The sequence below is a fragment of the Strix aluco genome, chromosome 4 (assembly GCF_031877795.1).
Source record: "Strix aluco isolate bStrAlu1 chromosome 4, bStrAlu1.hap1, whole genome shotgun sequence".
In the NCBI taxonomy this organism is placed as follows: Eukaryota; Metazoa; Chordata; class Aves; order Strigiformes; family Strigidae; genus Strix; species Strix aluco.
In genome coordinates, this window is record NC_133934.1 from 126,477,394 (window position 1) to 126,501,781 (window position 24,388).

Genomic DNA, 24,388 nt, shown 5'->3' on the forward strand with positions numbered 1-24,388 from the left:
AACTGTTCAAGTTCTTTGGAAGACTGTTTGTGTAGATACTGTGAGCAAAAAAATCTCCCTTGCACACTGGAATTGTGAGAGATGAACCTTCCTCTTGTCACTTCACCACCGATGGCAGCAAGAGTCAGCCATTTTCTTCTTGTGTTGGAAAATGGAGGGATCTCGTACTCCAGGAGTACTCTCTTGATGGAAACCCTCAAAAAAATATTGAAGGTGATTATTGCTGCAAGGAGTGGATGATACAGCATCTTGCAGTAAAGATCATATCTAAGATACCAGAAAACCGATCTATTCTCATATTTGCAGATAGCAGGCTGAAATAACTCTGTGCATGCTGGCATGAGAGTACATCCAAAATCAGAATCCATCTTCTCTAAGAAAGGACTTTAGGCAAGTTGAGAAAAGCGTAGTGCCTTGACATCATACTCTTCTAAACATTTATTTTACGTTTATTAATTTCCCTTTTTATCCTGATCTTCCCTTCCTCATCAGTGAGGTATAAGTAGGACTGACCTGACAGGTAGATAAACAAATATAAAGAATATTATTTTCTAAGATGTAGTTGCCAAATAGTCAAAAGAGTTCAGAAGAAAAGCTGGTTTTCTTCACCTCACTCTTCTGAAAAATGAAAGCAAAAGGCTCTTCTGTTACCATCTTGTCACAGAGACATCACAAGCAAGAATTATGTTACAGACAAAAGAACCACGCAGGGGTATTTCTGCTAGCTGCCTTTCAACACCGTTTGCCATTGACCAATGTCATCTCCATGTGTCACCTGCAGTTTCATTTGCATTCTTTCTCTGTCGTTTCATCCTTGATGAGTTCTCAGATTGTTCCTGCGCTCTTGACTGGTTAAGTCTGTTGGTTTGTTTCAGACCAAACTAAATGCAGACACCAAGGATTTCTACTACCTTGCTAATGGTAAAATGCTATCTACCAACCACTTTGGCTGATCAGTTTGTTTCCTCCTCATTAGCACATCATTAGGTATCTGAACACAAGTGCTACTTTCTGACTTACTCCAGTCCCAGCTTCATGACTTGGAAATCCTTAAACCTATTTAGTATGAATTGTGTGCCTGCTTGCCATGTGTCTTTGAGTTCAAGCCCTGTAATTATTTTTAAAGATATTTCTTATCTTGGCCTTTTGATTCTTTGCCAAGATTTGGGTGTGCACATCCCATGGATTTTGAAAGCAACTCTTAAGCTACTATGTCATTTTGGCTGGGGATCCATCCCAATTTCACTGAAATTAAATGCAAATATCTAGTCTAGGGAGAGATAAGCACCTCCAGTGGGCTTAGATATATATGAGGAGGAAATCAACTACCTTCTCACCATGCCTGTCCATTATCATTAAATACAAAGGGGCCTTAGGCAACGTGTTTAGTCTGAATACACAATTATTTTCTAACTACATTATGTGGGATGAATCCTACCCATTAAGCACTTACAAAAACTCCCCGCTGTACATTTAATCAGGCTAAGACTTACATAGGTCTTTAAAGCCAAGGTAGGACTTGGAACAAGTGTATATTTCTGTGCCTTTCCCAGACGTTCAACCTAAGACTGTAAAATCCAAGTCAAATGCTAATGGTAGTGTCATGCATAGAAACAGCAATTACATAGTTATTTGGTAATTGAAAAATAGAAAGCATGGATAAAGGTGCTTTATCATTGTATGGTTATTTTAACTGTTAGCTGGAGAAGGACTAATTGCATGGTAGTTTTGCTTAGCAGGAAAACCTGCAAGTGGATGTTACATAATATATTCTTTTTAAGCCGTTCTAACTTGCAAATAAACTGTAATTTACCTTTTAATAGAAGATGTCAGTTATTATTAGTACCATAAAAATATCTGTTTTCTCTCAGCAGCCAAAGAGAATGCTAAATGATGCTTGCCTTTTCAGACCTGTGTCTGATTATCCTCTGCACGTTTTTAATAAACCTGTAATTTTATTTAAATTCTTGATTCACCACTAAACAATGGAGCCACTGAATACTGATTATTTTTAGGAAAATAATACACCATACAATTACAATTACAAAAAGCTCCATGTTCTGGTTAGGAAAATTCTTGATTGCAAATGCACTCCCTGCTATGATGAATCGTTTTTTAGATGTAATGTTGGTCTAATGTAATAACTTGGAACCCTAGTTTGACTTTTCTTTATGGCTGTAGCAGAAACAGTAATATAAAAGGAAAGTAAACCTGAATCTGAAAGGGTACCTTTTCCTCATTTGAGTTGAATGTAGGACAGTGTACACTCTCACTACAGTGGATCTATAGCTCCTCTTACATCAACAATTACATTGTTTCTTATATATATCACATCATGTGTTGATGTGACTGATAATTGATAGTAATAGTTAAGAATACCTGCAGGTCATGATTTTTAGAAGGAACTCCTGTTTCTTCTATCAAACTGATGTGGTACAGTCTAATGGGGTAAATGGCTGGAGCTCAGTGCTGCCCCATGAGCTCATGGGGCAACAGTGCTAGTGCTCCTCAGTATCCAGCGCAGCTCCAGCTGTTGTTTTCAGCTGGGATCTGTGCAATCAAAATAGGGTTCATGGTTTGCATCTCTGGAAGATGTGTCTGGAGAGCAAGTCACCAGTCAGTAAGATTAAGTTCTCTACACTTCTGTTAGGAAATCTGCAGTGGTCTGCAGATTAGATCTGAAAAGTACTGTACTAAAATGGGAAATGACAACTTTCTGCTCCTCCTTGTTTATGTGTAGAGGTTTATTTCTAGGGATGCCAAACTTCAGTTTCGTCTAGTTCCCTTTTTTAACTTCAAAAACGTAAATACACTAACTTAACTGAAAAAAGCCTTTCTCTGCTTGGGTATATAAAACCACTAAACTGTTTCTTTTTCCCCTCCCAGCTTGCAAATAGAATGTGATTCTTGAGTTAAATTCTCTTATAATAAGAATCCTGGCTTCAGATATACAGGCTCAAGTAGCTTTTATGTTGTACACATGCACAGTAATTGACTTCAGAATGTCATTGGTTCCAGGGGATGTAGCTCTATTCTAGAGGTTTGGCTGACAGAAGGAAAGCAGGGCTGATAAAGCAAATAGTGGCAACAGCTTAACCGTAATGCTGTTACCTCCGACCTCGGTGTTGTGTTTGTATTTTGTTCCTATCCCCTTGAAATGACAGAGACAGTATTACTGAAGTATTTCTGTGCAGGATTTCAGTGTTTGTGGGACATAGAGGAATTATAGGGAGAAGGCAATGGGTGATTTGTGTCTGGATCAGAAGGGGAGATTTTGCCAAGAATTGTTTTGGATGCATTCATTATGTGTGCAACTCTTCTCTTTTTCTATTTTTTTTTTCTTCAGGAGAAGAAGGAACACAAACGCATACAGAGAACAGCAGCCAAGAAGCTGAAGGACAGACACGATGCCAGTCTTGCACATCCACATTTCTCAAGCTTATCTGGAGATTTCTGATCATTTTGTCCGTCTCTTCCTCCTGGGTTGGGACCACGCAGTTTGTCAAAATCACGTATGAGACCTTTGACTGTCCTTTTTTCATGACTTGGTTCTCAACAAACTGGAACATTATGGTTTTTCCCATTTATTATTCTGGGCACCTTGCAACTGCGCAGGAAAAGCAGTCTCCAATCAAAAAATTCAGGTAGGCTTTATCGTGGCAATATCCCTTTAAACAACCTGATTTCTGTGGACTGAGATCACTGCTCTTCTCAGTTTGACCCATGGTGACAGAAGGCAGAACAAAGGTCATGCTGCAGAAAATTTCATTCATAAATCACTTACAGAAGGGTAACAGATGAGTGATATATGCTTGAATAAATGGATAATTGATTGTAGAGGAGTTGTTTACTGAGTTAAAAAGGTCAGTAATTTGTTTATAATCTTGCTATTATCTAATATCTCTATATTTTGTGTTCTTGCCTGGATCAGGCCATTAATTAATCTGTTCTGGTCCATTTCTGATAGAACAATAGTGTAAAGTGCCACCAAAACAACTCATAGTTGAGAAGAAAGATGTTCAAAGCTGAGGAGATGGTTTCCATGTGGAAGACCATGGCTTCTCCTCTCCGCTCAGCAAGTACAGCAGGATGAAAACTGCCCATTCCTCTTCCTGTTGGATCATAGCATGGAGGAATAGCATCCTAGTAGCCTTCTCTGCTCTCTTTTGTGTGGGGTAGGAAATAAAACAGGTTGCAGACTCTTGGTTTTCCTCCCCCTGTACCTCTGAGGGGTAAGTTGGCATAGCTGAGTGGCTGTCATCCTGAGGAAATGATGTGAAGGCTTTGTCCCATCTTCCATCAGGCTCCACATGGAAATACCTCTTCCTCTGTGTTGCAAGAGCCAGGGGAAGACATGCCTCTGACTCCAGCCCTTCCTTATGCCACATGGCTTCATGCTGTAATTGAACTCAACCTCAAATGCAAAGGAGTCCGTAGTACTAACTGTAACATTAGTCTGCAGGGATGGAAATTTATAAGTCCCTCTTCAGTAGCCACTGTGAAATCCTAGAAATACAAGATTAGAGGGAAGCCCGGAGATCATCTGGTCCAGCCACCAGCACTGCAGCAGGACCAAGCTGGCTTAACTTCACCCTCACCAGTTTGTAAGAAAACTGTATCTAACCTGTCCTCAGGGCTTGGAAGTACCACCATGTTCTGGGACACTTCATTTCACAGTTCCTCCTCCAATTCCATTATTCTACCGATCTGACAGTGACGTGGAAGCTGCTTTAAAGGATGGAACTAAATTCAGCTTGCCAAGAGATAACACACCTTGCCATGAAGGGAAGAAATTCACAGGATAATTCTGAGCTGGGACCCAATTGTGTTACTCCAGTGCAGACTTGCTTTGCAAACAATGTTATTGACTTCAGCAGAAATGTCTGTTCTGCAAGGTATTAACCAGCGTGTGGCCCACACCTTCCTCCCACTGACAGAGGGTTCAGCACAGCTGTCACTGAGTACACAGGGAATTCAATTTGTGACTGTCAGGCTGGAGTGTGGCAGGACCAAATTCTTCCCTTGGCTGCTTTTGCCAGGATCTGGGATGTAGTTTGGCCCTAAATTATAATTTCTGTCAAATCAGTGTGACTGAAATTGAACAGTTGCACTTAATTAACTGCTTCTCTGAAAACCCTAGTGCTTTGTGCATTAATGATGCCTTCATTCAGATTCTTGCTGGAGTATTTGTGAGAACATTAACAGTGTCAGCTTGGCTTCTGGGTATGGGGTAAAGTAATAACAAATGCACAGCAGATAAGGAAGAAGGTGAGAATAAATATCCCTGCAGATAGATCCTCTGCAGTTAGTTGGTTGATTATATATCCATCAGAGCAAAATTTTGGGCAAAACATTTGTGGCAATGCATAATATAAGTATGCTTAAATAATTGATACATTTCCCAAGCTGATAGGAGTTCAGCTTTTAAAGTTGAGGACACACGCTTACATGCCCTGAGGAGTTTCTGCACACACAGAGATGTGAAGTATTTTGTGAATATGTGGAAACAGAAGACCAGTGTTAGAGCTGATGGGCCAATGGAAAAGCATGTTCCCAGGGTGTTTCCTACTCCAGATATTTCAGGAACTCGCATCCCAGGGAGGAGGTAACTGCTGACAAATACTGACTTTATGATAGGGACCAGCTACTTGGTCTGTGCCGTGTTATAACTTGACAAGCCAAATTCTTTCAGTTTGGGTGTAGGAATGGACATCTCTTGAGAATGAGTGCTTGATTTTCTGATGACTTAATTGTAAAGTGTCATTTGTAGTTTCTAGATTCAGAGAGTTACAGACAGATTTAGTTCAGAAAGGATCTTTGGAGGTCATTTAACCCAGCCTCCTACCTAGAACAGGATTATTTTCAACGCTAGATCAATTGTTTGTATAATTGCTTTGTTTGTGTTCTTGATATTGTTCCTGTTACAAGGCATTTTACTACATTCTGTAAGATTCCTTGTTGCTTCATTTGCTGGTTTTCTTTCAGTGGAGCAGCTAATTCTTGTCAATAAAGCCCGAGCTGTAGCAATTCCAGGCCTGCCTCAGAGTCCAGAGGTGATTTGTCTTTGTGGTTCTGGAGGATGTAGTTACTCACTAGGAGCTTTAAAGACATATGACATTTGGTCCAGCAGATATTCCCGGTGGATCAGAACAAACAGTGCCTATGATATCTTGGCAGAGATATAGTGATCGTGGGAGTGACTTGCAGAGTGCTGCCCCAGGCTGGCAAAGCTGTATAGAGCCACTGTTACTTTTAATAAATCCCACTTGGAAGGATAGAAGTCTCAATCTTCAACTTTAGATTGGCTTTCTGAAAGGTTTATAATCTTTGAGATTGTAAATTGTGTATTTCTTACTTTTCATGCTTTACCTTAGAGATTAAATTTTGTGGTCTTAGAAACTAACTCATGGTTATTACCTTGCTGCTGCATTTCAATAAAATATCTTGGTTGTCTTGAGGCAGAGGACACTTGGTATCCCCTCAGTATTGTAGATAAAAGGTATGTCCACATAAAGAGCTTGAAACTCCTTGCATTAGTGGTGAATAAAATGATCTGCAGCTCAGTAAGCTCAGCCATAACCCTGCTGGTATTTACCACAGCAGAAAACACTCCACAGACTTGACATAGGATCCTAATAGAGTTACGATGTGGAATAGGTGGATGATATTTTCAAGGTCAATAAATTTTGCCTCCCCATCCACCGTCTTGGCTTCTCAAGGACAAACACTGTGACATTCAGCAGCTTTCTACCAAAATATATCCACAACATAATAGCTGAGGTTAGTCCTTTGGGCGCTATGCAGCCTTGGGGCACTGGCTACAAAGAGTGTTGGTAGGTGCAGGTTTAATGAGTATGAACATAATCGGAAGAGTTGGTTTTCTAGCAAAAAGGGTAACAAGATGTGAGCATCACTTGAAGTAAAAACTGAGCCATAAGTGGCTGGTATTTGCTGTCATCTGTCATCTGCAAGTTTTTCACCTACACATCTCTCCATCTATGTTGCAGCAGTAGCTCAGTCCAGCTTCCTCAGCCACTTATGGAGTAGCACTGCAAATCTACAGCTTCACTGCAAAGGGCTTTTCAGAGGAGAGATGAGGATCTCTGTTGCCTGAAGCTGCTCCAAAGCCGAATAGCTCAACAGTAGGGGGAAGACAGCAGCACAAAACCAGGGCTTCCCTTGGACCATTCCTGTTGGGAGACAGCATTCCCATGGTGCTGCCCCCCGAGCCAGACACTGTTTACGTGAGAGATTCACGCACAGTTCCCTTTCCTTTTGCTCCCGCTCTTGAGCAGACAGATACAGGCTCTTTCTTAATATTCAGACTTGGTCAGTCCCGGAAAACAATTCACCAGTTGCTTAACCACCATTATTCTGTTCAGTGTCTGCCTCCTGAAATGGAGCTGGAAGATATTTTATTGCAGCAGATGCCATCATTTACATAGAAGGACCAAATGACATAGTAACAACTTGTGCTCACAAAAGGTCCTGCGGTGCTTCTTGCTACCATAATGTCACTGGTGGCCTTGCCAAGTTTTATTCTGGGTGATGTAATTATATTTGCTGTATTCACGTTACCCCAGGTAGCATCTGGTAGATCTGGTTTTTTTGTAAGCTGTTTTAAAACCAGCTGCTGTGTTACACTCCAGAGGCTGCTGTGCGTCAGGGGTGAATAAACCCATTCTTCTGCAGGGGCTGGCATCAGAATAACTAAGAGGCGATGCAAGCTATTTAGTGGGTGCCAGAGGCAAAGCTACATGACTGCCTGAGGTGCTGTAATTCCTGAGAGCATGGCACGCTGCCCAGAGCTGATGGCTGAGGGCTACCTGCAAATAAAAAGAGCTATTTATGTTAGAGGGCAGGTTTTAAATAGACTTCTTGTGCATTTGGAAATAGTTTGTGTCATAGTTTCAGGGTCAGCTGCCCTTAGATATGTCTCTGCCTTTAAGTCAACAGCCTACAGATATTATCGGCATGGGGAGGGATCTGTGGAGCCCTCTCTCCTGAGTCCAGGGTTTTAATCACTGTCATGTCTGATGACTCCTCCAAGTTTAATTTTAGTTGTATGCCAAAGAGGCTGAGTTAACCACTGAGCAACCAGTCCTCACAAAGCCCAAGGCAATCTGCTGTGGCCATGACTGGGAAAATAAACTATTCTTCCTTTATCCTCATTTGCTGAGCATTATTCATGGAGTTCTCCTAGGCACGGAGGTGAACTCATCAAGTCTTGCTCAGCACAACCCTATCACAAGTCTTTTGTTCATTTTTAATTGAGAAGTGAGGAACCACTGGCCCCTGTTTTGTCTGGTCATTGTACGCTGCTGTGTGTGATGGAGGCTCTTCCATCTGCTTTAACAGCCCATTGCCTGGGGCGTGTGAAGCATTTCCAGATTTCTTTTCCTAGCTGTGAATCTCTGCTCATCCCTCCCACTGCTTCTGGGAACTCGGAGGTAAGTGACATTTGTGAAGTTGCCACAACTGCCTCTCCCAAATAGTTGACCAGCCCACAGAGTCCAACCCAGAATAAAATAATAATCACTGAGTCTTCCTCCTTCTGAGGATTCACAGTCAGGGTACTTTGGACTCCATCCTCCTGACTCTGCTCTGAGTTTGTCTGTGTGCAGACATCCCAGAGATCGGCAGGATGACAAAACGTGACCCGCTCTGGCATCTCCCCCAGCATTTTTGGCTTTGGAAGCCACCCATCCTCCCGGTGGATGGAGGAGCAGAAACACCAGGCTTATTCCCAGCATCTCCCTGGCAGTGGGGGACCACAATGGATGACAGGGGTATAATTTCCCATGGCACATTTGTAGAAGAGCTTTTCCTGCTGCCTTGCAGACTCCACCAGAGTGATGTGCTTGGATGGTTTTGCTGTTGCTTTTGTACACTGGCAGCATAGCACTGGGGTACTTAACTGTGCCCTGCATTACTGTCAGCAGCCCAAGCACCTTTCTCTCTTGTTTTAACACAGCACAAGCTTGTTTCCTCTAAGATAGATCCTGACAGCTTCTGAGACAGGTTGGATTTACAGCTGTGTAACAATCCAATCGTGCATCAGAACCGATGGCAGAATTCCCACTGGGTTGGAGAGCACAGGCTCCGTACAGGTCTGCAGTTCACGATGGCTCTGGTGTCATGTAGTGGTGGCCCAGCCATGGTGCATCTGGGTCAGAGGCCCCTGTCTTGGAGCAAGATGTAGTCTGAGCTCAGAATCACCTTCTGCATCCACCTGAGTCTCAAGGGGAGAAAAACATCCTTTAAACATCAACTGCTGTATCTGCATGTCAACAAACATTCAAGTCTGTGCTACCAGTGATTCCATTCTCACATAAGGAGATTCCTGTTTAAATCAGTGATACAGAAGCCTACAGTCAAACATAAGCATTAATTTATTTGCTTCACTGAGTATTTGCTTTGCATCTCAGATAAGCGATACACACCACTGGGTATTCTCTTTCTATGCGTAACGTTTCTGTTCTGATCTTTGGAGAACAGGCTGACTTCTGAGAACGTCCAGGTCAACTTAGAATGAAGGAGATAATTAACAGATCTGCCTGCCTGAGTGTTAGCTTGTTGGACACCTTTGCACAGAGTCTGAGAAAGAAATTTATTATTACCAGAAATGACTGCTTTGTACCCCAGGTCATTTTAATGGCATCAGGGAATGAATGGTTATTAAGTGGAATCATGGAATCATAGAATTATTTAGGTTAAGACATAGCTGATCTCATGTATTACATAGATGTTACTATTCAACTTTCCTCAAAATGAGAGCAATAGTTTCCATTCCTAATAGGAAAAAACTGAATTTTTTTTAACAGCAGAATTTCCCAGAATTACTAAAAATGGTTTAGGAGACCTGAAAACAATTCTGTCTTTAAAGACAAAGCAAAATCAGGATAATTATTACAACACCACCCCACTAATAACAAGTGTTTTTGACTTCACATTGCAGTACAATCTTTGAAGTTAGTAATTAGTTCTGCATAATTAGTGTTTTAGCAGTCTTCCAAACACAACCATATTTGGATGTGAATACTTTGGGGCCCCGAGGCCTCATGGCATTTAGATTAGTCCCTTAATGTTGCCTCTTAAGGATGTGTTACGGATTGATGGTACCTTGGTTCCCTCCACGGGTGTTTTGGTTGTATGAAGCATTCGCTTGTGGGACCTCTCATGTTTTAAACAGACGTGGCAGCCTGCCACGTCAAGAAATGAAGCATACTGGGAATATCTTGAGGAATACCTTTAACTGAGGGTGCAGACAGTGGAGTTGCTAAAAAATGTTCCTCCCAGTTTGGGAAGGGTAGAGATATCTCAGGAGGGGTGCAGGGATGTGCCTCTAATCAAGCTGCATGCTTGACTACTCGGTCTCCCCTGAGCCCACGCAGGTACCACTTTGCACAGGAGCACTGTCCCCCAAGGCAGTGTCTTCAGAGCTGACCCTTCCCTTTCGTGAAATCCTAAGAAGCAAACAACTCCCTTAAGTTGTGTGTGACACAGTGTTTGGGAAGCTACAGATTTTGTTTGCAATTTAATCCACAAGAAAATGTCTCTAAGCAAACACAGCTTTTCACTGTATGATAAAATAAAGCTGTTAAATACCCTTCTCTCCCCTTTCCTTCCTTTTCTTACGCTTTTGTTTGACTGGCTCAGTCCCACTGGCTAGTGGCTCTCTTTCCCACCATGGTGATGTGTCTGGCAGTATTTTTGTGTATCTTTAGGCAATTCTTAAAGCTTACTTGGCCATACGTGAGAATATATTTCAGGAAGAATAAAAACAGGTTTTGGAGCAAAGCAAGAAAAACTTGTCAAGAGAAAAAATTGTGGTTATAATCCCTGTGTTCATGGCCTCGAAGGCAGAGTCTGAGAACTGTCGGTGCATTATAGATAACCTTCATTTCTCTGTGTGAGTCCCTGGGACTATTGTTGCGTGGAGTGTGATTATTCCAGGTAAGTTACTACTTTTCTATTTGCAAAATTGCTGTTTTAACAAGATTGTAGGTTATTTTCTCTGTGAATTAAGCAATAGATTCTTGTGGGTGTGCAGAGTAGTTAGGAAAAGCACTTAATTGAATGTGATAAAAGTCTAATGAATGTTTGTTGTGCTGGTGTGAATGCTAAGGAAAATCCTAGCTGAGATTTAAACTCTCTTCTTTTCATAGGGAATGCAGTCGGATTTTTGGTGAAGATGGTCTGACGCTGAAACTCTTTCTTAAAAGGACTGCTCCCTTTTCTATTCTCTGGACTTTGACTAACTACCTGTATTTACTGGCTTTAAAGAAGCTGACGGCCACAGACGTCTCTGCCCTATTCTGTTGTAACAAAGCTTTTGTCTTCTTGCTTTCTTGGATTGTGCTGAAAGACAGGTTCATGGGAGCAAGGGTAATGACATGCCTGATTTTCAACTCTCTTGTTTTCATAATTGCCCTTAAATCCATAAGCTATTGTGCTTCTATAGTACTGCTGCATTATGGTGTGTATATATATATATATATATACACCATGAAACCATTTCTCATTTAATTTTATGATGCAAGCTTAAGCCTCAAGATCAGTTAGAGATCTCGGGCTCCAGAGGTAATTTGATGTGGGAATTTCAAGAAGCTATTACAGCTAAGTGTTAAGTTGATGCATTAGAATAGGAGGACTTTCAGTTTCTTGCAAACCTATTCTGTCTTGGGTTACAGTGCTGAAGTACAGTCAATTAATTTTATTTTCAACTTAGTGATAAACGCTTGGGTTCTAACCAAAGCAATCTTATTCCTTGTTTGGGTAGATAGCTGTTTTCAGTGTGTAATGTACTCTTCTGTATTTTAATGTCACCTGATTAGTTTTTACACACATGTATACACGTGCATGTGCCAAATTTGGTTTAAAAGGAACAGCAACTGTTTTGCGTGAAGGTGTATTTTGCACTAAAGTGTTACAGGACTAACTGGCAGTAATATGGACCCTGCAAAAAGAAAAGAAAGAACGAGCTAACTGATGTGCGCCTAGATCTGGGGGAAATTTTACACACACAAATCTCCTAATACACAGCAGTTTAAAACCGTTGACTTTATACCTTGGCTAAGGAGTAGCTACACTTTCTGCCATTTCTGCTGATGCAGATTCCCCCACTGAAATGGCTCAAGGCCTAATGGCTGTGTTGGGTACAATCCTGATTGAACTGTCGAGAGCCTTGAACTTCATTAGGGACTGATTGGGGCCAGGTGTGGTGCCTGTGACCAGAAGGGGCCACCAGCAATTGAATTGAAGTTCCATGGAAAGCATGATGGATCAGGACACTCATCTGAGTGAGTGTTTTTTAAAAAATGAGTACAGCAGCTTTTTTCGCTTAATAGTGTGATAGAAGAGTTCAGAAATTAAAAGAAAAGGCATCCTGTTTCACAGGCATCTGATCTAGCTCTTGGAGCAGCCACTGGCACGCTGAGCAGAGCACTGTGCTAGGGGTTTGGGAATGGAAGAGGAAATTGTTTAAGTAAAACAGTTCCCCTAATTTCCTGGTGAGACAGGGCTGGCTGGGCAGTTAGTAACAGCACAGGGCCTGAGCACCTCAAGACTTGTGTGTCATCACACAAGTGAGGTTTCGTTGGACTGGCTCAGTGGAGGGTCTGTGCAGACCAGGCAAAGTTGAGGAGATGAACCCGTGTTTCACAGACCTCAGCCACAGTGCCCTTGAAGGGAAGGACACAGACATTCATCTTCCAACGCTAAAGCCAGACACCTCTATATCTATTTCATATACAATTTAAAGTATAGAAGCATCAGGTGAATGTGACCTGCCTTCAGCCTGCTGATGACTAACTAAGCAGGGTTTGAAATCCTCAGTTCTCCTCTACAGAAATCAACAGGACTGGTAATTTCTGAGGCTGTAGTTCCCTCCTCTGGCCCTCGATAATCTCAGCTTCCAGCTGTTACTACTCACTTGTGTAAAATGATATTGAGTCTAGCTGAAAAAATAGGAAATTTTGATCCCTTTAAGCTAATTTTTGTCTAAAAGCAAGCTCTTTCTAGAAGAGAGCACACAGCTATTGTATTTTCCTAGCCTACTCTCTTAAAGAAAGCTAGATGAAAAATACTAAAGCTATTTTCATTTATTAGTTATTTTTCACTGACTAAAATATAGTTGCTATAAATATGCATTAGTATTAGTGCTGTAAACACCATGAGGTTTGCACAAGAAAAACCTGGCAGAAGAAGTGAGCAGCAAATCCTGCACATAAAAGAAACTGGGTTTTGCTGCTAACTGGCAGATTCTGGATGCACGGTGCTGCAAAGGTAATTAGCAGCGTTTTCCAGCAGCCCTCCTGCCAGAATAACACTTAATGATGTTAATAACCGCGCAGGAGAGTGTTTGAGAACTAAAATACGACAAAGCAGCATGGACCCAGCCTTTTGTGCTTTGAATGCCTCTACTGCTTTCACCCCCCAACCTCTCAGAGGGCAAGTGTAATTAGGTTATTTGGACAGTAAGGAGACAAAAAGAAATAAGGGCTTAATCATATACTCTGAGCCAGTGTTTTTGCAGAGCACTCAGTGCCCAGGAGCACAGCCAGTTTTTCAAAGGAGCTCAGCTCCTAGCAGCTCTTTCAGAGCTTCAGAGCCGTCGGGCACGTCTGCGGCACGTCGGAGGTGGGGATGCAGCCAGCGCCTGTGTACCCGAGACAGCTTTCATCTGCCTGGGCTTGAGAACCAGCAGCCGTCAAGGCTCAGCAGCTATGCGGCAGGTTTCCAGCATGACCAGCTCCCTGCTCGCCTGGTGTTGCTGCAGGTGGTCTCCGAAGTGCCCGCGGATGCCCATGGGCACGTGGGAGCCACATGGCCAGCTGCCTGATGGCTCTTGGCTCCCCCGGCTGCCTGCCCGCACACCGCCGGCCAGGCTGCAGGGCTGGATTTTTGGATGGGCTGTCTAAAGACAAACCTGTCCTGATGGCCACTTTATGGTACGGCATCATCTTGCCCGTGGAAGCGTTGACTGACTGCAGAAGGGCTGCCGAGGTCTGCACACAAAGGTTCGGCTGCCTTGGCTGCGATTGAGCTTCTGCAGCAAGAGCTACGTGCCCTCAGTGGTGGTGCTGTAGCGTGGGAAGAAGCTTCCACCCAACCTGAGAGAGAAAACCACCAGCTGGAGAAAGAGTATTCATATGAGAAGGACATACACAGCAATGACTGTATAGCTATTTACCTATAAAAGTAGTGCGAGTAGACCTTAGGTACCTTGAAGTACCTGCTGCCCTGCACAGGGAAACACAGCACAACCCCTGCCTGCACTGTAATCCTCTTTGCTTGCACCTCGACTACTGGGTTCAGTTTTGGGCCCCTCACTCCAAAAAGGACACTGAATGACTCGAGCATGTCCAGAGAAGGTCAACGGAGCTGGTGCAGGGTCTGGAGCACAGGTGTGATGGGGAGCGGCTGAGAGAACTGGGGGGGTTTAGTCTGGAGAAGAGGAGGCTGAGGGGAGACCTCATCGCCCTCTACAACTCCCTGAAAGGAGGGTGCAGAGAGGGGGGATGAGTCTCTTTAACCAAGGAACAAGCACCAGGACAAGAGGGAATGGCCTCAAGCTGCGCCAGGGCAGGGTCAGACTGGCTCTTAGGAAGTATTTCTTTGCAGAAGGGGGTGTTGGGTGTTGGAATGGGCTGCCCAGGGCAGGGGGGGAGTCCCCATCCCTGGAGGGGTTGAAGAGTCGGGTTGACCCAGCGCTGAGGGATCTGGTGGAGTTGAGAACGGACAGTGTGAGGTTCATGGTTGGACTGGAGGATCTTCAAGATCTTTTCCAACCGAGATGATTCTGTGACACTTCTGAACATCTCACAAATTAATAATGTGTCCATGTTGCACTGGGACTTCTGGAAGTCCAGATAGCTTTGGCTCAGAGGAGGCACAAATATTTAAAAGCCTTTACATATTTGAGTAGTTCTGTTGGCTTGTGTTGCTTAGATTTAGCCATGTGCTTAAATGTTTGCGTGTTTGAGCCCTTGGTTGGGTTTCATCAGGGAAGCTGAATTAATGCTTATTAGGTAGGTACAGAGTGGTTTGGGGACCCTTTCCCACCACCCAGAAATGTTAACTCTAGCCTGGAGACAGGTTTCTTTACTACAGCACCTAATTTTCTGCTGTGCTCCACATGGGAAAAAAATGTTCCTGAGTAAAACATTGGTTGGTCTTACTCTCTTCCAAGGGGAAAAAAGGAATGAAAAAAAAAAAAAAGAAAAAAAAAGGCAGGCTAATTTCATTCCTTACCTAGGATGCTCCAAAAGAAAGTTACTACCCTCTTCCATTAATTAAAAGCCTTGTTTAACGAGCTGTCAGCTACAACAACCAGCTTTGCTTCACTGTGACCTTGCTGCTGCTTGTCAGCTTACAGAAGCCTGCAGGATGTGCTCTCTGGTTTCTAAAGCAAACACATGACAATTGCTAGGCAGAGGTCAACTGTGCTAACGCAGTGCTGTGTAATTTGCAAGAAGAGCTCTGAACATGAAAGTTAAATAATGTTCTAGCTGTTTTCCAGTGTCGGGTCTTATTTATCTAATGTCTTGAGAGATGATGCTTCATAAGTGTCCATTATTTTAGTTGTTTCAGGAAAAAAAAATGTGCTTGGCTTTCTAAATATTTGATTAAAGTAGGAAACTGGCTGTCTAAATTTGGAGTAGTCAGACTGGGAAGACTGGAATCCCAACATAGGGGTAGGAAGAATCTCCAGTTGGGGATGATGGATCTACCCATTTTCACTAATATAAGGAAAGGACTAGCTGGGTCTGAGCAGTGAGTGCACTAAGAGTTAAATCTCGATCTTTTCCCTTGGAAGGAGGGGATAACTACATTGCATTTTTCTGTTTTGCCTTGTGGGAGACATTGCTTGAAATATTACAGCTGAAATATTCCAGCTGACAGCTGAAACGCTACATCTGAATTTATGTGCAAGGCAAGATGTATCGTGCAGCCTGAGATGAAACCAGCCAGGCAGCGTAGCAGGGCAAGGGGGGGCTTCTGGAAACTGATAGGAGGGGCCACGCTGATGTCTGAGAGGTCCTGGGTGTAATTCTGCGTTGCTTTAAAGCTGGACTTTTGTGCTATTTGTATCTTAGGATAAGCTGTAAGGAGAACAGCAGTAGTACAATTATATTACCAATGAACTACTCACGAAACCAAAGGCAGGAGGGAGAAGCTCTGTAGGGACCATTCCACTGAACGGGACTGAAACTCATTCTTCTAAGAGAATTTAACTGTGTTCTGCTCACAGGTCCTTGGGTAGATGTAAGCTCTTGATCAACATAAGCATTGCTGCATCTTGAGTGATGGTATGGGTGTCCTGTGCCGGATGTGCCCTGACTTTTCAGCAGGGTGAACAGCAGAGGGTGGTCTTCCAGCACCCCAGGTCACTTTAAGGAGTGCAGGCCAGATTTTCATTTAAACACTGGAAAATGGAACGTGCTTCCCTGTCCTCCCCAGCAGCTCGCTGGTGAGAGCCCTGTGTCCAAAGATGGCAGTCCTGGATCCATGTCCCTCCTCTGGATGAAGAGACTCAACGCTCCTCCCAGGATGCCTTGACTGCTGGGATGTGTTATTCTGTGAAGGAGGGCAGGAGATGAACCACATTAGTTTCTTCCTTTGTATGAATGGGAAGAGCCTGCTTTGCCTTTCCACTGAGGAGTTGTGTGATTTAATGGGTGTCTGGGAATAGGAAACAGGGTCTGAACCTTAAATGCTGCTGCTGATTCTGTAACAGCCAGCTTCGGGTATCTGCATTTGTGCATCTTCTGCTCTACACCCAGCTCTAGTACATGAACAGCCTTTTTATAATGATGTTTAATGTAACATTAGTTTTTTAAAAATTCTCTATAAAACCCCTGTTTTTCAGAAATGGGGTTGTGATTTTCCCCAGGTCTGAGGAAATACATTTTCCTCTGCAGTCCATGGAAGCTCACGGTATTCAGCGTCTTTGAAATTCACACTCCATATTTACCTGCTGAGGGTGATTAGGTAGAGAGGAGGAGTTTTTCAAAGAATAAAACATGTTGGCATCCCTACCACTTCCTTGAAGGTCCTTGGAGTCAAGACCCAGGATTTCAGATATGGTGTAGTTAATTATTTCTGTTCTTTTTCTTTGAAGCTCCTTAGAAGCTCTGTCTGGGATTTTCAAATGAGGTCAAAAACCTAAGCACAGAGGTAAAGGCTTCATAAAGAAATTTGGTCATGTTTGTCCAAGGAAGCTGGCAGGGCTGTTAGGAAATGCCGTGCACAGCCAGAGCAGCCTGGAAGAGCTCCCAGTGGTTCGCTGGCACTCCACAGTACAGGGATCACTCTCCTGGAGTGATGTCCAGGAAGGTCAGCTATCTAAATGTCTGTGTTTCAAGTCAAATTGGTAGCATTGCTGAATATTTCTCTTGTTGTATAATAGAGCATAATGTCATAAAATTTCCTGATCTTGGAGTCATATCTCCAAAGTGGATGTTTAGCTTATAAAATACTTAATGATGGATGTTCTGTCAGTCGGCCCCAGGAGAATTTGCAGTGCTACAGATCCATATCACTATCAGTGCATACGCTTTCATTATGCTTTACATCTCTCCCAACCGTACATAATTTTCTCTATTTAAGGGAAAGCAAGAAAGCTTCAAGTCAGAGAAAGTAGCTAGTGACTCTCATTAAAACCCCACGCAGTGATAATCTCTTCCCGTGTAATGAAATGGCACTGAGCTTTACATCGCTTTGCTTTGTCTGTGCAGATAGTTGCAGCAATAATGGCAATCACAGGAATCGTAATGATGGCATATGCAGATGGTTTCCAGGGTGATTCAATTATCGGGGTAGCATATGCTGTTGGATCAGCCTCTACATCTGCATTGTATAAGGTAGGTCATAACTGTTTATTAGTATTCTTATGTTCTTTAACATTGGATGTTAAAAAAGCATGAGTACAAAGTGAATTGCTGTAAAATAAATGTTTTATTTTATTCATCCCTCCTGCAGCATTCATGTGGTGACCAGACGATGTCACAATGTCAGGAAATCTACTATGAGGCTAATTAGTTGTTAGCTGCCAGATACTCAGAATGACTTTCCTTTATGAGCCTTTAATGAAATCTCCATTACTATGCTGCAAGGAATTTAGGATCATGTTTTAATCATTTCCTGCCGCCGCAGTTTATCGACACAGTTTTGAGGGGTTTGCCATACGCAGCGGGGAGGAGAGCCTGAATGCGGATAGTGCCGCTTTCCTGCACGGGGACGGACGCCTCATCCCCGGGCTGCACTGCAGTTCTCTTGCATATTCTGTGCTCGTCCGGGGCTTGGAGCCCCTGTGTGTGCCTGGTGCAGGCGATGCACTGGAGACACGCAGGGCTTTCCCCCTGCTCAAAAGTAGTGGCTGCTCTTGAAGGTGAGGGATGAAGGAGGCAGGGACATGTCTGAGCTACAAACAGGTTGGGCTAAAGGTGGCTGTATGTATTGTCAGCTCAGGGAGGGTGAGGTGTGTGTAAAGAGAAGTTTGGAGTTAGTTGTAGTGGGATAAGAAGTCACCTCCCAGCTTTAGACTTTGCTTGTCTCGCTAATAAATTTGTTGTGGCCATTCACAAGTCACTCAAAGTGCATGAATTAGGCTCATGTAGGACAAATCCTCCACGAGGCTTGTGCTGCCTGTGAATCTGAAGTGACTCCCTCCAGGCTCGGCTTTCCTCTCACAGCAGGTTTATGCTGTGGGAGTCACCGGAGTCCCCTCACAAATCCTAATGGTGCCAAGCACAGCCCAAATCTTGCAACTCATTACAGGAATGATGGTGTCCTTTGGTTCTTAGTTACACTTGCTCCTCATGGCGTTTTGTATTAAGCTTTATTACAGTTATTATTTTGTATTAAGTGTTATTACAGACTCAACCATCCCCACAGTAATAACACGGTATCCCTCTCCGTGCTAAAATGGAGAAAAGGGTAGAAATTGGACCAAAGCTCCCCTTGCAAAACTCTTCTGTAGGAAAGGGCTGGGTTGTGGCACGCTGTCCTGGTCAGAGCTATCCCATGCCCCACTCTCCCAAAGGAGTGGAGACCCTGTGCAGGAGGACTTTGCTTCCCATGACAGGCGTGAAGTCTAAAACCCTCCTCTCACCTCTCCTTTGCAGGTTTTGTTCAAAATGTTTCTTGGCAGCGCAAACTTTGGGGAAGCGGCTCATTTTGTTTCTACCCTGGGCTTCTTCAATTTAATTTTCATCTCTGTTACCCCGATCATACTGTATTTTACAAAAGTGGAGTACTGGTCCCCCTTCTCTGCTGTGCCGTGGGGTTACCTGTGTGGAGTAGCCGGCCTCTGGTTAGGTATGTGATAAAAATATTACTCATTTTTCTAGCTCTTCTCCCCCTGGCCCTCTGCCCCAATACAAAATTAGCCTCAGGCATGAACAATTCCCTGCCACCCCCTTAAGCAGCAGAGCTCTCTCACAGATTAAATCTGATCCCAGTGCAAACAGGTACTCCTTGAGAAATTATTTGTATTTTTCATAAGAAGCCTTAATACTAATAATAATAGCAGAGAATAAACATGAAGCAGTCGTACTAATTGTCCACTTTCCATCTCTGCATTCCTCCTGTAGTTTCATTGGTATTTCCCTGTCTCTGGCACAGCTTGATTGCTATAAATCCAATTTCAAAGAGCTGCATGTACCCAGTCAGTTCCTGGCATGCTCTGTGGGGTGTGTGTGCACTGACACGGGGGCCCACAGCTCTGGGGCACCTTTCTGTGGGTGCTGCAGGGCTCTGGGCAGAGCTTTGCGTTAGCCTGCGAAGACAGGTGCCGTTTCCTCGCCTGTGGTCTTCACCTCCCCTCCGCCCTTCCACAGCACTCCCTCTTTCAGAGCCACAGTTGCTGTCCTCTAGCCAGGAGAATATCTGTTGGATTCAGCCCAGGGGTGTTTTAATTTCCAGATATAACAACATCCTCTCCTTTAGTAAAGTCTCTATTATCTTGTAATTGAAGAGGTTTTTGTCTCCACTACAAGTATATTAAATGGAAACAAAGAGGATCTCATTGCCTGGTACGCAGCCCATCCACACAGCCTCCCTGAGACATGGTCAGGCTGACAGCTGAGGTGCTGTGAGCACCTAAGGGACAAAAAGTAGGGATAATTTATCACCCAGCAATCTACCCAAGTGTATAATCCCAACCACGAGGGAACAGCCTTGCGGAACAAACCAACTTGCTCCTTTTACGTAGGGGACTCGCCAGCAGGACCGGGTCGTGGGTGACTGGGAGGGACCTGGGGTCCTGCCACAGCACCAGCCCCTGGCTGTGAGCACTGGAGGAGCACCCTAGGGAATGGTATGAAAGGGAAGTTTTTGCAGTTTGGTTTTGGCCTCTCAAGGAAGTAGGAGCTGGCAGGGAATGCTGTCACAAAAAAAAACCCCAACCCATAAATGAAAGGTGTTGAACATTTGTACTTCTGTCAGCTTTCATTTTGCCTTCAACACAGCAGCAAGACCATGGTCTCACTCCAATCTGGTTGGTTCACAATTAACTTCATTGGCTAATTGTATTTGGTGTCCTTTAGAGTATCAGTTCCTGCTGCTAACACCTTTGGTGTGTGGTCCAGCTAGAGGGGCGTGGGGCCTTTCATCATGGAAATGTCCTTCTAAAACAGAGACAACACAGCCTCAGAGCTAAGAGCTGGCATCACCATCCTTCTGGTAGGAGGAAAAATGATGGCTTATGGCAGCAAAACTAGGTTGTTGGTATCTGATTAAAGCTTGGACAAAGCTGTGAGATACGAGCATGATAACCTTGGTATTACAGTCTGTGAAAGGACATACGGTCCTCCCCTCTTCCCCCATGAAGAACTTCCCCTCATTTCACTCACATATAAAAAATAAAAATCACTTTGTGACAAATATATCGCTGTGGTGTGCACACAGAGCATATGTCATACTTTTAGGGTCAGGGTGGAGGAGAAAAGTCTCACTCAAGAATTTTTCCCCATAATTATGTATTATTTTCTCTGTTTTTCCCTAGCTTTCAATATTCTGGTTAACGTTGGTGTCGTGCTTACATACCCCATTCTGATCTCTATTGGCACAGTGCTCAGCGTCCCTGGAAATGCAGGTACAAGTACCATGGTTGGTGGTAGAAAAATAAGCACAGAGGCATGCACAGACAGCAGAAGCAGTTGTCTCACTAGCAAAAATCTGTTGTCACATATTTCAAAAGCAGTTCAGTCTCCTTCGGCTTCCACGGATGCTCCTGGTGATGGTGGGTGTTTCAGTTGGTGAAAGCCTTTGGTTTTTGTCTTGCCTCCTTTCTCTGGGAGTGAGGGGATGTGTCTGTCCCATGCAGAGGGGAGGGCAGGCCGATCCCCAGACAGCAGCCCAAAGCTGCTGGTTGCTGCTGAGACGTGGCGGGGTCAGCGTGCTGCTGCTGCAGCTCAGCACCATGCTGGTGACCTGCAGCATGTGGAAGTTTACTTCAGAGTCCTGTCTTCTTAAATAGCCATCTCTGCTCTTCCACCCTCCTCCTCCACCCCGTTAGTCTCACCCCTCCATGTATCTGAGCATGCTTTCAAAGAAATATCTGTTTTTAGAGAGAGGCAGGTCAGAGCTGCAAAACAATACCTGTAAGAGGCTGCTGAAGGGCTGAGATTTGCTGTTGTGACTGGTTGTGGAGTTGGGAAGCTGGGCCTGGAGACATCGACTCCAGCTTTCTGACCTGCATGCTGCCCTCTCCCCGTCACTGGTCCATGCAGCCCAAGGAAATGTTATGCTGAAACAACTCCCTGTAGATAAAGAGTTACCATAGATAAAGATTTACTGTAGATAAAGAGTTACCTTCCCTCTCAGAGCAGAAATGGAAACCTTGAGGCTTAAACCAGCCCTACAAGGCTTCCTCAGAGCCCGCACGAAGGTGGTGAGGCGCGGAGGAGATGTGGCACTTCCAATACTACGCTGTCAGGTCAAAGCCTTTCTCTGAACTTGAGGAGCTGGTCACTCTAGAGCATTGAGAGTGACGTGGCCAATATCACAGCCAGAGTTCAACCTGAAGCTTACAGAGATGTGCCAGGCTGGTCTGATGCTGTAGATCATCCTGCTGCAGTTTTGATGGCGTTGTTGTTTCTTCTTCACAGCTGTGGATCTGTTGAAGCACAAAATGATCTTCAGCGTAGTGAGGTTGGGAGCCACCATCATCATTTGCATTGGGTTTCTGCTGATGCTGCTCCCTGAGGAGTGGGATGAAATAACCCTGAGGTTCATCAACAGCTTGAAAGAGAAGAAAAGTGAGGATCATGCCGACGACATCACAGACTCCAGCGTACACACAAGAAGCAGAAGTAGAGCTAATGGGACAGTATCTATACCACTAGCTTAGGGCTGGTGGACTTTTAACTGCACGCAGATGTATATTCTGTGAATATAGCTTAAATTTCCTCACTACTTGTATGCTTAAAAATGACATTTACTCTGGACAGGGGATGAACTGTAAGATAAGAGAAATACATCTATAATAAATGTTTACATTTATACACTTATCAAGGAACGGGTGTAAATAACTACAATAAAATGTTTTGTAATAAAAAACATTTCAGCTTGTGTCTTCCTGAACTGGTGGGTTTAAAATATGGATCAAGTCTACATCATTTATCTCGTCTTGCTGGCAAAAGCAGAGCCATTCTCAAGGATACAAATCTTGGATATTTCCAGCTAAATCTCAAAATTGAACATGTCGCCTTACTTTCAGTAGTGACCTTTCAGCGAGGTAGCAATTTTGGAAACCATTTCAAACCTCTCGCAGCATTTTTGAGAATTAATTTCTGAAAGGGGCAGATGTTCACGTTGATATTAGGAATTATGGTCAGAATAACTATTCTGTGATGTGCAAAACATTAAGTTATGTTATTGTGAAATACGTGATGAAAGCTACTTCTGACATAACCTGGACATGCTACAGCGGTGTTAGCCCAGAGAGATGTGGTGCCACAAGCTTGTCTGCTCTCCATTGTGTACTGCGCCTGCAGCCGATGTCCTAACCCACACAACACCCAGCACCTCAGTGGGAAAAAGGGTAGGCACTGCTGAGACACCTTGCCCCCCAGTCCAACTGGAAGAGAGAAGTCTCTTGCTGAACGTAGAGCAGCGTGTTTACTGGAGCTGTTGCCAATTAAAACAGTTCAAACTAGTTTTGCTAGTTTGTAGATTTGTAGGATTTCCACCTGCACTAGTCACCCAAGCTGAGTAACTGAGCTGAACTGCTCTGCACCCTTAGCTGGCTTCACTCCTTGTCCCAGCCTTTGCTAAAGAACTGACCCCACTCATGACACCCATGGTCTGCTCCAGCCTGTGACCACATGGCTGCCAACGTCCCGTGAACCTGAAACCACGCCAGTGAAAGGCAGCAGGCTCCAGCACTAGCCCTGCATCCATCGCAGAGCCACGCTGAGCTGTGCCTCTTCCCAACACCAACTTCCCAGTGGTAGCGCTGGATTTTGGGTGCCTTTAGTAAAGCCAAAAATAGCCTATTTATCTCTTTCTCTCCCAGAAAAGCTGCACTCCTAGCTGAACAACAAGCTTCTCATGAGAGAATGAACACCCAGGATCACCAGCCTCCCTGGGAAATGTCAGTTCCTATTTTCTAGAGCTTTGGACCAAATATTTTTTCTTAAACTCCACAGTGGAGAAGCCTTTCAAAAGCCGAAACTAACGAGCCAATCTACCCAGTTCCTTCCCTAAGCCTGTCACTATGTCCTTTAGGCTGGCTGTTTTCTCTTACAGCATTCCTAGGATCGACCACGCAAGATTAGTTTTAGAGAGCACTTGATATGCAGACAAGCATTGTTTTCCTTTTTTTTTTTTTTTTTTTTTTTTTTAAGGAAGAACAGAAACAACTGGACAGTGTCATAGATTTCTGAGCTCTACTGGCCTGCTCCCTATTTGTGAGTTTGATCAGCAGCTATCAGCGTTTTTTTGATGGTATTTCTGCCAGGAGGAAAAAAAAAAAAAAGTATTAGTGAAAGGAAGTGTTTGTTATTAACAACTCCGGTTATGATAGCAACAACTGCATTTGTTACTTAAATAACAGCAAGAGTACACCCAGCACAAAGCTGTGACTTATTTTGGGGCTGATTGCAAGCTCACCTCTCCACGAGCACGTCCTGCTGAACCCCTTGTACTGCACTGGTGCCCGTGGGGGTCCCACCTGAGCCCCACACTTTGGAGAAGTGTCCTGGGGCATCGCTGGTCCCAGGGAGGTGGCGGTGACAGGGTTGGAGGGTGGCAGGCAGACAGTGTGTCCCCATGGCCATTAGGGCTTAATACTGCTGCAAACAAAGTAATTCATGTAAATAATTCATGTAATTATTTCATGTAAGCAAAAAGCACTTTTTTATTTGACTCTTTTCTATTT

At 43.9% G+C, this 24,388-nt stretch overlaps 1 protein-coding gene across 4 annotated transcripts in view; it reads left to right on the forward strand.

The window, feature by feature from the left end:
- The window catches only part of SLC35F4 (solute carrier family 35 member F4), a 126,815-nt gene extending 104,248 nt beyond the window's left edge, over nt 1-22,567 (forward strand). For 2 of the 4 annotated variants that reach the window (XM_074821033.1, XM_074821034.1), the window contains 6 exons: nt 3,347-3,644; nt 11,169-11,388; nt 17,742-17,867; nt 19,131-19,323; nt 21,011-21,100; nt 22,116-22,567. In XM_074821033.1, the coding sequence (XP_074677134.1) occupies nt 3,347-3,644; nt 11,169-11,388; nt 17,742-17,867; nt 19,131-19,323; nt 21,011-21,100; nt 22,116-22,357 (1,169 nt within the window). In that variant the 3' untranslated portion in view covers nt 22,358-22,567. Of the gene's footprint in view, nt 1-3,346; nt 3,645-11,168; nt 11,389-17,741; nt 17,868-19,130; nt 19,324-21,010; nt 21,101-22,115 lie in introns of those variants that run through there. The other 2 variants (XM_074821035.1, XM_074821036.1) reach the window with 2 other exon arrangements.
- Nucleotides 22,568-24,388: the final 1,821 nt, after the last annotated feature.